This window comes from Puma concolor, chromosome A1, assembly GCF_028749965.1.
Source record: "Puma concolor isolate L17-30 chromosome A1, mPumCon1.1.hap2, whole genome shotgun sequence".
Taxonomy (NCBI): Eukaryota; Metazoa; Chordata; class Mammalia; order Carnivora; family Felidae; genus Puma; species Puma concolor.
The window spans coordinates 122,842,437-122,854,812 of NC_141667.1; the positions used below are offsets into that span (position 1 = coordinate 122,842,437).

The 12,376-nt window shown below is 38.1% G+C and overlaps 1 protein-coding gene across 1 annotated transcript in view; it reads right to left on the reverse strand.

Annotated features, from left to right (window-relative positions):
• Positions 1-3,666: 3,666 nt before the first annotated feature.
• The window catches only part of NDFIP1 (Nedd4 family interacting protein 1), a 57,254-nt gene continuing 48,544 nt past the window's right edge, over positions 3,667-12,376 (reverse strand). Inside the window, exons 7-8 of the mRNA XM_086701671.1 lie at positions 11,989-12,094; positions 3,667-4,732 (exon numbers count right to left, since the gene is read on the reverse strand). Of these exons, the coding sequence (XP_086557797.1) occupies positions 11,991-12,094 (104 nt within the window). The 3' untranslated portion in view covers positions 3,667-4,732; positions 11,989-11,990. The remainder of the gene's footprint in view (positions 4,733-11,988; positions 12,095-12,376) is intronic.

Sequence of the window (12,376 nt, forward strand, 5' to 3'; positions counted from 1 at the left end):
TCTTCTCAGAGCCTCAGCATTAATCTTTGTAAGACTTAAAGGACACCACTTTGGTGTCTATAAACCTGCAATCACACATGGATGGGGAAGTTTGTACAACATTTCATTTCCCATATAAATGGTAAAAACTAATCACTTTTAGAACAGGAAGAACAACATACAAAGCAGGATTGGGAGAGGTCTGTTTCACACGAATGCATCTCAGTTTCTGACTTGGATGAAACTGGCAAAATGCAAGAGAATTCCCTATATTTCATATATTCTATATTCAGGTTTAAGAGATTTTCCTTTCAGTTTACATCTTAGTAATTCACCAATTGAACTTAAGAGTTAAAACTCTCAGCATCAGAAAACAATGCTTTTTGGTGACGAAAGACTTTTAAGTAAAAACAGGGTTTAAACCAAAACTTGAGTGATATATTCTACAAGTTTCAAATTCTAAAAATAACAGGAGGACTGGAAGGATCAAAATGCCATGCATTAGTTGGATTACTTTGAATTTAGAGACAGGGACACTGTCCTCAGGAGATCAACTCTCCATTCACAGATTTCCCCTAAGAACAGGTCTTTCTATAAGGCCATCAAGCTGTAGGTGATACAATGAACTGAGTTATAAAATAGCCTCTTTTTAGATCAGAGATGATACAAAATCAGTTTCTCTCTTTTCTTCCTGAAAACCTTTTACTCTCAACCTAAACCTATTTTGCCCTCCAGGAATTCCTGGTGTATTTCTTTTGAGATATTCTCCACTTCAGTAGCAGAGCCTACAGAAAACCATGATTACTAGGAGGCTATCTCTCAAAGAACACTTTTTCTCTCTTTGTGGGCACTCTAAATGACTACAACCATACACATATACAAAGGTATACAGGTATACGCAAAAGCAAGAGTACTTCAATATTGGTTTAACAAACACTCTCGCTCAATTTGCCTCATGTACCTTATAGACTACAAGTAGTATTTAGGCATTAAAAATATGCAAAACACAATTTTAAGAATGCACCAACCGGGGCGCCTGGGTGGCGCAGTCGGTTAAGCGTCCGACTTCAGCCAGGTCACGATCTCACGGTCTGTGAGTTCGAGCCCCGCGTCGGGCTCTGGGCTGATGGCTCAGAGCCTGGAGCCTGTTTCTGATTCTGTGTCTCCCTCTCTCTCTGCCCCTCCCCCGTTCATGCTTTCTCTCTCTCTGTCCCAAAAATAAATAAACGTTGAAAAAAAAAAAAAAAGAATGCACCAACCATCCATAGGAGCTTATCTGCATTTTGTTATGCCTCTCATCATTTCTTAAATCAAAGCCTAAAAATGTGAAAATCTAAATAGCTGAAAACAATAGCAGATTCTGAAAATTATTAAACTGCATCTTACAACTTACCTGTATCCATCACTGAGATTTCACCAAGAACCAGATTCAGGTAGGGCACAGGGGCCACAGCTTCCTGTTCATAAGATATTCCCGCACATTTTACAAGAACGTACATCTCTACGTCCAGCCTTGGCATGTCTGAAGTTAAAATTTGATTATTGTGATATAATGGAATCAGGGCCAAGTGCTTTTCCAGTATCTACCACATTAACCTTCAAGGTCGGACACAGAGAAGAGGTGGTAGGGTTGGATTCAAAACTAAAGAACACTCCATTTGTGGGGTGCATTTCTGTTGATTCTGACCTCAGGATCTTGCCACCTCAGCAACCACTTAAACTGAATTTTCACTTCTCCTGGCCCTGAAACTCCCTTTCAGTAATTATTTCTTCCTTTAAATATAAACAATTTATGACTAAGTAAAGTATATTCTAGTAGAAGAATATAGTGAAGGTCAAAAGAAGTTTCCTATGTACCACGAATGACTCGTGGTGGGCCAGAGCCCAAGTCATACTTAACGAGAAAACGAACAAACAAAAAAATTTAAGTATTATCATTTACTTCCTTAAAAATCTTGTTTTCTTTAAAACTGTAAACAAAATTGACCCCAATAGTAAAGATATTCACTCATAATTTTTTAACAAGTAGATTTTAATAACTTTTTATTCCCACACAAAGCCATCTAATTTTCTGAAAAAAGAAACTGCTACACAGAATCTTTTAAACATAGTTTGTATAATTCCAAATGAACAGAAGTAAGAGGCATGAGGGACCTCTGTGGTCATAGGTAAGCCCTAGTTGTCCCTTAGTTCGGGATCAAGGGCAGTTTATTCCATCACCTTAGCCAAATAAATGGTTCCTCAGTATCCCCTTTCAAATAGTTTATATGAAAGGGTTATTCTTAATAATGAAACTACCGAAGGGAGACAGAAAAGAATGAGAGAGAAAAACGAAAATAGTACAGTATAAATATTTCCATCCTAATAGTTAAGGACTCTAGGTATCAAATGGTACCAACTTGACACATCTGAAAAGACCTTAATATTTAGAACATTAAAAAGAAAAAGGAGAAATCATCCTTCTAAGTACTTTGAAAGCATGTCAAACTATAGATTTACATGTGACAAAGTCTTAAGGGCCACCAAATATGTAGAAATAGAAATTCCAAATATTTTAGTCCTTTGAATATACAAAACCAAATAAGGCACAAGGACCTAAAGATTAAACACAAAGCGAGTTTATAATGTTCCAGTTTATGTGGTTTAGAGACCTTCTATTTTGTCCTGTAAGATAATTTCAATAGTTCTCTCTTGCATGTGTCCCGATTTATTATGATTGTTGGAGATATATTCATTCTTAAACTTAGAACACGATATAGGCTATAAAATTTTCCAAATTATATTGTTGGCATAATCTAATTCAAAATGTAAAAATCTTCAAAGAGATTCAAAGAGACTTTCATTAAAACCCCCTGCTTATTTACTGCAAAATATAACTTTTGAACAAGAATATATAACTATTACAAATAACAAACAAGTTGGAATGATCATTGAAATGTCCATCCAGGAGGCCCTCAATTCTCCTATTTAGCTCTCAAACAACCTACACTTCTATGCATTACATATTGACACCCCTAAACAGACTTCTGAGGCTGATCCCAGATATTTGCATGCAGGAGATAAAAGAACATTTGCAGCTGCCATACACGCTGGTGATCTGTGAGTTACATGACCATCTTGCTGCATGCTGCATTTGTTCTTTATATTTTATTTAATAAGTGGAAGAAGGGGGGGGACACATCAAATGGCTGACATTGTAAGAACCACGGGACTTTATATATTTAACACCACTGGGACAAGAATAGAAACGGAGGAATGAGGAGTCTTTCGCCTCAGCTGGGTTCTCATAGGGCTTAAACTAGTGGATAGTGCTCAAATGAGAAAAAGAGCAAAGGCAAGAAACATGCAGAAAATATTGGAAATAAACTATCTAGGATTAGGTCTAAAAAATGAAGCATAATTGGGAGTTCTGGAGTGATTTAAGATCTCTACAACTCCTCTGTATTTAGTCCATTAGCTTTTGCAGAACCAATTTTCACATACATCTTTAGGAATGTACTGAGAATAACAGAAGGGAACTTTTTGTGCTGAAAAAAAAAGAAAAAGAAAAAAATTGGCTCCAAACCAATTTTTTTTTAATTTAATGAATGATTCTGCATGAATCTGTATGGATAAAGATTAGAAAAAAATTGCCTTGGCAATGAACAAATGCAAACCAAGAAATTAAACACTAATCTACAGCAGAAGTTGCTACACAAGAGACGTTTATTAATGTTCTGTTGTATTTACAGTTTTAACATAGCAAACCAAGGTGAATTACCACTTGGCAGAAAGCACATCATTCTACATTTATAACTCATCGGTTTCTGCTAACACATTATAAAAGCAAGTAGTACTACAGTATGTTAGGGATCATCTCAAAAGTTCCAAACTAATTCTTTCTTTGCTCCTTAGTATCTAATACCCTCCCTACTCCAGCCCCTGGCCTAATCATCAGGAGACAAAGAAAGAAAGAAAGAAAGAAAGAAAGAAAGAAAGAAAGGGTAGAACTCTTAATAATAAAGTATCAACTGTATTTTAGTAATTAAGCTGCAATTGTCCTTGTCCTTTTTATTTTATAGTGACAACACCTTTACAATTTCTTAGGTACATAACACAGAACAATAAGGTACTGCAAAATTTAGAATACAGACTATAAAAAATTAATGCTTATTATTCACCAATTAAGAACTTAACTTAATCCTGACGACACCTTAAATGCATTTTGCACTATGATTTTGCTTCCAGGTGTTCACAGTACAACTGAATAAACTTCTAGATTAATTTTAACAGCAAGTATGGATTATGCGTAGAAATGCAGTCATAACAAAAATCTGAACTTTTGAGAAAATCCCTTTTAAAATGGCCAGCATTATACATATCTTACACTAAAATACTTAATTCCAAGTTCATTTTGAGATGGAGGATGAATAAAGCAAGATTGCCCCCTACTGACTACAGGGACAAGGCTCATGCTATTTAAAATAACTACAAACAATAGATAAGGCATTATTAATACATCACATACTTGATTGCGAGAGCTTTTTCAAACATTAACCACTAATGATTCAAAGTTTATGGAATTTTGCATTAACTATTAAAATTTTACACCTAGGAACAAATAAAGAGAAATGATCTTTTTCAACAGTACTTTATTTTTTTAAAGCAGGTGATTATTCCTCTGTGTTCTGCATCTTGATTCACTTCCTGCAGGTGTTCTCTTGCTTCTTGAGAGAGAATTCATAAACGCAGGAAGGCCTTTGCCAGAAAACATCTGCCAGAGAAGGATATTGAATATTGAAACTCTAGTTAGCTTGTTATTTTGGCCAAGAGAAGGATGTAGTCACAAAAGAAGGCAGGATGTTTGCAGACACAAGTAGATTTTAACATAGCTTTAAGATTACTATACACTGACATCATACTATTCAATAAACATTAACATTTCAGTTCTTAAAGTTACCAAGGACTCTAGAACTAGGAAGAACCTGAATGCTTTCTCTAAAGCCCACGAAGCCAGGGATCGATCTCTCTCTCCAAACGTCCTAACAACATAATGAAATGCAAGTAACACTTCTTCATCCTGCACTTAACCTCCACAGCAATGACGGAAACTTGGGGACTAAGAGACAGTAGAATCCAAGTGCACAGGTAATTTTCCTAATACACCTGAAGCTCCTGTTTACCCTGCCAATTCTGCCAGATCTCACACAAGGAAGATTTCCACAAAGGACGCCAATGATGTCATGCTGTACTTAGAGCACCGCAAAGTTAAAGAATAACTGTAAACTCACAGGTATCACAGATACTTCTTTCAATCAATCAGACAAAAAAGTCAATGTATTGTGGGGCATATATTTCTGAAAAAATTTGATAAAGAAACTAATTTTTTTAAATGTTTATTTATTTTTGAGAGAGAGAGAGAGACATAGCGTGAGCCGGGGAGGGGCAAAGAGAGAGAGAGACACAGAATCCGAAGCAGGCTCCAGGCTCTGAGCTGTCAGCACAGAGCCCGACATGGGCTCGAACTCATGAACACAAGATCATGACCTGAGCTGAATGAAGTCAGACACTTAATGGACAGAACGACCCAGGGACCCCAAAAAACTGATTTTTAAAAACGAATATACATGACTGAAATAAACACTCTCAAAACAATGCCCATATTCTGCATATTATTTTTAAGTTTATTTATTTATTTTGAGAGAGAAAACAAGAGGGAGAGCATGGGGGGAAGGACACAGAGGGAGGGAGAGAGAGAATCCCAAGTAGGCTCTGGGCTGTTAACACAGAGCCTGACTCAGGGCTCTTGACCAGAGCCGAAATCAAGAGTCAGATGTTTAACTGACTGAGCCACCCACGTGCCCCATATATTCTGTATTTTAAATGCAGTTTTCATATAATACTTTGAGGCATTTCTATTTTGGCATAATTAATCATTTTGGTTTTCATGGAATTAACAGGAAAACGTACAAGTGACTCCCTATGTTAATGCAAAAAAAACACACAACACTGAAGACACACACACTACTTCATAAATATTTGAGAAACAACTGTGTGGTATCATGCACCAAGGGAGAGTTGGATGGGCTCATATGGAGACCCTTAGCTTACTTTTCTACCTGTCCAGGTTACTGTAAAAGCTAGAACTAGCCCTTTCTTTTCTATCTTTTCTGATTAGACTACTGCATAAATCTTTAAAAGGCTGACAAAATGCAGAGAAGCTACAACAGAGGAAATCAATATATGGTTTTTTAAACTGTACATATTTTTCCAAATTCCAAATTCAGTTGGTATTCAAGTAAACCAGTAATAGTGACACAAGAACAACTTTTCTTTAGATTGAGAGACCTCAGAATGTACAGTGACAAAGACATGAGAACATAAGGAACTCTAAAAACCAAGCAGAAGCAAAAAGTGTATCAGCAGGCCTATGTCAAGTGGAGGCTTTTGCAATGAGGCTAGACTTACTACAATTTTAAGTAACTTCAGCTTTATTAATTTCCATTAACAAATGAAAAATGATGTAAGAGTTCTTATTCATTAAAACACTAGAATTTGCAAGAACATATGATATAGTCCAGGTAACGATCTGACCACTTGCCTTAGATCATGCTGCTTCCACAGAGGTTGATTAGATCCCTCAAAGTCAGAACCACCCAACAAACAATAAAATTCCACTAAAGGAGTCTAGATAGGTTAATAGTGGGTGATCTCAATCACTATACAGGCTCCAAATGAAAATTATTACTGCTCTCTTAAACCTGGAGGCCTGTCCAGACAGACTTGACTCACAAGATGTCACAAAAACAATGGTGGAACACAACTGGAGGAAAGAAGGCTGTTAGGGACTCTGGACATCATTAGTAAACTGTAGATCGGATCACTTCAGAAACAAAAGGAACCATCAGCCTACAGATCATTTAATCTCAAGAGGAAAACCACCATTTCTTCTTGAATGTTATATGAACTTTTTTTAGCAAAAATTCCACTGGGGCGCCTGGGTGGCTCAGTCGGTTAAGTGTGTAACTTCGACTCAGGTCATGATCTCACGGTTCATGGGTTCAGGCCCCGCATCGGGCTCTGCGCCGACAGCTCAGAGCCGGGAGCCTGCTTCGGATTCTGTGTCTCCCTGTCTCTCTGGCCCTCCCCTGCTCACGCACTGTCTCTCTCTCTGTCTTGCTGCTTGACAACATAGTCCAACAAATCTAACTTTAACTTGGGGTGAACTTCCTTTAATAAATTAAGAGAAGTATTAAGGAGGAGGGGGAAGATTATAGAAAGGGAAACATCATAGAAAAGGAAAAATAGCATCATATGGGGGGAAATTTTACATATCTGGTAACTAATAGGTATAGGTCACAGGAATCATTATCTAATTGTAAAGCGTCCTATCTCATTAATGCCAGGGCTTACAAACTTTTCCCTTCTATTTTAATTTTTTTTAACGTTTATTCATTTATTGACAGAGAGAGACAGAGTATGAACGGGGGGAGGGTCAGAAAGAGACGGAGACACAGAATCCGAAACGGGCTCCAGGCTCTGAACTGACAGCACAGAGCCTGACGCAGGGCTCGTACTCACAGACCGTGAGATCATGACCTGAGCCGAAGTCGGATGTTTCACCGACGGAGCCTCCCAGGTGCCCCTCCCTCCTATTTTATATGTGGTTAAAATAACAATTTAATATCTCTTGGGCTTCACAGGCACAAGTGCTTCTGGAGCAGCGTCTGATACCAGTTCACTGTGCTACCACATTCCAACTACTGCAGCTAAACCCTCAGTTCCTTGGCAGCATCAGAGGAAGTGGTACTCCATAAAAATTTATTTTCCAGTAAAATGGTAAATAAGAAAAAGTATGAACACGACATTTTTGACCATTTCAGATAAAGAGGTTTCTGAAAGGTATCTGTTTCTTTGGAAACAATACAGAAGGAACGTTCTGTTTTTCTGCTTCCTCACAGTCACTCACTTCTTGAGGCCACAGGGCCTACATTTAGCAATTCCTTCTGGCTTTTCTTGCTGTGGGGCAGGAGACCAGATTTCCTTTTTAAGCTTAAATGAGCTCCAAAAGGGAACCTGAGAGCTGCCCCTATGATAGCAGTACATGAGCCTCACTGTTCGGCTTTTGTAACATCTACTTTGGCTGATTAGAAAGAGGCCTTCTGGGGTCATTTCAAGGTTTGTTTGTTTGTGTGTCCTGTATTTTGGGTCACCTGAACAGAAAAGTCACTATTCTTGTACCCTTTTCCAGTAAAATGGCAGACCTTAGTACAGCATGGGAATTAAGTTATTTTTCTGTTACGGCAAAGCTACTTTAAAAAGTACCTACCTGTGTCTTTCTGGCAAAAAGTAAGCCTACAGCTAGCTTTTAACTAGTGACATATATATCAAAGAAAGTTAAGAAGTCTCAGTGAAAGAAAATAAAATCTTCACATCTTACATGATGGTTTGCTAGCACAACTTCAAACTAAATTAAATTTCCTCTCAACTAGAGAAACATTCTACATTTGGATCTAGATGAACAGTTCTTATCCCTGTCAATGCACAAAGGAAATTCAGTCCCATGGGATATTATGGCTTTTCAGATTCACTCTGGGGATACTGACAATTAGTAAGGAAGTCATTAGAATTCTAAATGCGGCTCTAAGCCTCCAAACCCCTAATTTAGAGCTCTGAATCCTCTGGGCATGTCAGAAATGATTTCAAATCAACTAGACTAGCAAAGTCAGATAGAAAAGAAAAGAAACTTAAGATGCCCTTCACCGGGAGATGCTCTAAGTTTCTGACAACTCCTAAAGCACAATAAGGCTTCTGACCCCAAAATACAGAGAATCGCAGGGGCCTAGAATGTTCCTTCACAATTCCATCAGCATTAGTACTAAGGACTGCCTACTGCAAATCATAATCCCATACTTTGCTTTACATTTAGAATACTCCTATAAAACATTTCAGACAGTTTTAAAAATCCAAACAAAACAATACCAATTTTTATGTACAAAAGCCACTCAATACAGTCTCTAACAATACAGGAAAACTGAGAAGTTCAGGCTTTCTTCTGAACCTGGCTGTTACTGGTTATGTGTTAGAAACAAGATGAGGAAGGTGTGCAATCCCCTAATAAACATTGAAATTTCCTTCTAACTGAAGAATGAAGAGAACAGAAGTGTGATCTTGGTCCATTCAGAAATTCAAAGCTACCATTTGCCTAGACCTATAGAATCTATTATTTTTTAAAAAAGAGAAATAAGGGGGCACCTGTCTGGCTCAGTCAGTAGAACATGCAACTCTTGACTTCAGGGTTGTAAATCTGAACCCCACACTGGAAACAGAGATCACTTTAAAAGAATTAAAAGGGGAAGAGAGACAGAGAGACAGAGAGACAGAGAGAGAGAAAGAAGTCTGTCCCCTCAGGATATATGGGCATGAATGGATTAGGGGAAATCTATGGGTGATTTGCACACCCTTTGTAAGGAGAACCATGGCAACCCAAAAGAATTAACTTTTGAATCTTTGGCAGGTAAGAGTTAAATGTGAGGCTAAGAAATAGTTACCAATTATATGGATATGGATATGGATATGGATATGGATATGGATATGAATATAGAAAGAAAAAAGAGGACAATAGTAACTTCATAAAACTACACAGAACATCTGATAAGTCTCTTAAAGTTAGGATGTCCTAGACACAAAAACACATTAGGGCATTAGGCCAGCAGTGTCAAAGTCCATCTGAGTCCAGACTTTGTAACCTAATTCAAATTCAGGATATGCCACATACTTTTAAACACGCAATTAAAACCTACTTCAAATGTTTTATTTCTTTTAAAAAAAAGAAAAAAAAAATCAGCACATGTGGCACTCTTAAGGAACAAAGTTTTCTTTCAAATCAAAGTACATACTGCCTTGAAGAAATTTACTTTAACCAATACAAGCCTAAGTTCTTTGCATGCTTTAACTTTTGTAAGAAATGCCTTAGGAATATACTCTACCATGCAGGTATCTGACCTCTCTATCACTGTAACTTTCTGTTATTTACATAAATACATTTAATTATACATATGAAATGCTTAATGCAATTTGTCATATTCAAGAAATTCTCATATTATTCTGTTCCTTAAAAACTTTTACCTATTTTTTAGAAGATTTTGTTTTGAAGTAATCTCTATACCCAACACGGGGCTCAAAACCACGACCCCAAGATCAGGAGGAGCATGCTCTCCTGAGTCAGCCAGGCATCCCTGTTGCTTAAAAAGTTTTAATGCTGGGGCGCCTGGGTGGCTCAGTCAGTTGAGCGTCCGACTTCGGTTCAGGTCATGATCTCACAGCTCGTGAGTTCGAGCCCCACATCAGGCTCTGTGCTGACAGCTCAGAGCCTGGAGCCTGCTTCTGCTTCTGTGTCTCCCTCTCTCTCTGCCCCTAACCCACTCGCATTCTGTCTCTGTCTCTGTCAAAAATAAATAACCATTAAAAAAAAAAAAAAAGTTTTAACGCTGTCTCACATCACCTGGCAAATTAATTATGGTGGGTAGTTTCTTTTCTAGATGCACACATCCTGATACCACCATGAATCTTCAACACGGAGAACTCCACTCTTAGCATCTGATTACTTTTGTTAACTATGACTACCCACAGCAAATAGAGAACAAATTAATGTTCACAAAGGGTTAGCTTGCATTGAACCAATATGTCCCTGGACTTTAAGGGCTGCTCTATGCATTCTACTGTTCCACTGCAAATGGGCTTAGTGCTCAAGATATTTGAAACCATTGTCTCAAGCTGGCTTTGCCAGCCTTGACCTTCAACACTCCTTTATGCTATAATCAAACTGCTGTCCCTTGAGCAAGCTTCATACTTCCTTGCCTCTATTACACTCTTCACTCTGCTTTAGGTGATTCTAAATCTACCCCACCTTATCCAATTTCTGTGTATCACTTAAGATGGATGTCAACTGGTACACCCTTTAAAACAAAGCCTTGTCTGATCTTCAGGGGGTGCCTGGCTAGCCCCGTCGGAAGAGCATGTGACTCTTGATCTCAAGGTTGTGAGTTCAAGCCCCATGTTGGGTGTAGAGATTACTTTAAAATAAAATCTTTAAAAACAAAAAACACACAAAAAAAGCCCCAAAGCCTTGTCTGATCTTCAACTAACCTAGCCCCTAGGGTGGTTCAAGATTCCTCTCCACAACCCACCCATCCCAAACTTAAAGGAACAAAGTGAAGTCCAAGAAGTCCTATTAGATCTTGTTACCAGAGAGGACTCTCTCTGGTATACTCTTTCCCAAGATTCCATAGCTCTTCCTTTTTGCAGCTAAAGATGGAAGATGGAGCTAAGCTCTGGAGAAAACCACATAGGAATCAAAGAGGAGCCTTAGCAGGGCTTAGTCCTCCTCTTCTAGGCAGAGATAAAGGTCCATTCCCCTTCCTTTCCTTGGGTTTGACCCTCCTTACCACCAGAGTGGTAATGTCAGGGTGTGAATGTGAAGAAGGGCACCAGGAAAGTCTCCTGACTAATTTTAAGAGATGGAAGCCTTAGTGGGCTTGTAAGTAGCCTAGGCAAAAGGAGTTCCTCATGCAGACAATGGTTTCTTCCCATTGGAGCTCTGGGGTTTGGGGGACCTATGTAATTACAGCCAAGTGATTAGGCCTAAAAGGCTCCTTCTCAATGCTATCCTCTGGAGCTGGTACAATAAGCAGTGGCTTCAGAATTCAGGATTCAAAGATCCTGGACCGTGTAGTTAGAGCCAAATATCCTAGCTTCCCAAAGACTATGAAGACCCCTGCCTCTTCTATACTGTCAGAACATGAGATAATGTTTTCTCCTATGGTAGTTTTTCCAACTTGCCCATTTCAACAGCTTTCAATGAAAACACGCCTTAACTAAACTAGAAACTGCCAAAAAGGCGAGGACTATGGCTTCCTTACCTTCTCTATATTTCCAACTATAGGGGGCATACTATACTCTGATCGTGGAGAAAAATTGGCAATGTATCACATGATTATACTGGGACTAGAATAACGTTTTGTGTAATACCTTTAATAAATAAAGAGAACTCTGGTCCTAGGGAGATTTGAGAACGTTTCTGGCATCTTCCGAACTTTTGCATAATTGATAAATCCTCTGAGAAACAGGAGAAAACCTGATTTAAAAAAGAAAAATCAAGAATGAATTTATAATTTCTGTATTAAGTACACCCTCCCCACAGAAATATCCCTATTGATAGCACTATTTCATCATTTTTCTGCTAAAAGTTATCAAAACATGAGCAATTTCCAAAGGATTTCCATACAAAATTTTCCATTTCTCATTGAGAAGACATAATCTTGAGAGCCCAAATGAAAGTCTTTTTGCACATTCAGAATCTAATTGGTCTAAAAGGCAAATAAAAAATAAGACAGAGCTAAACCTCTATTATTTGATA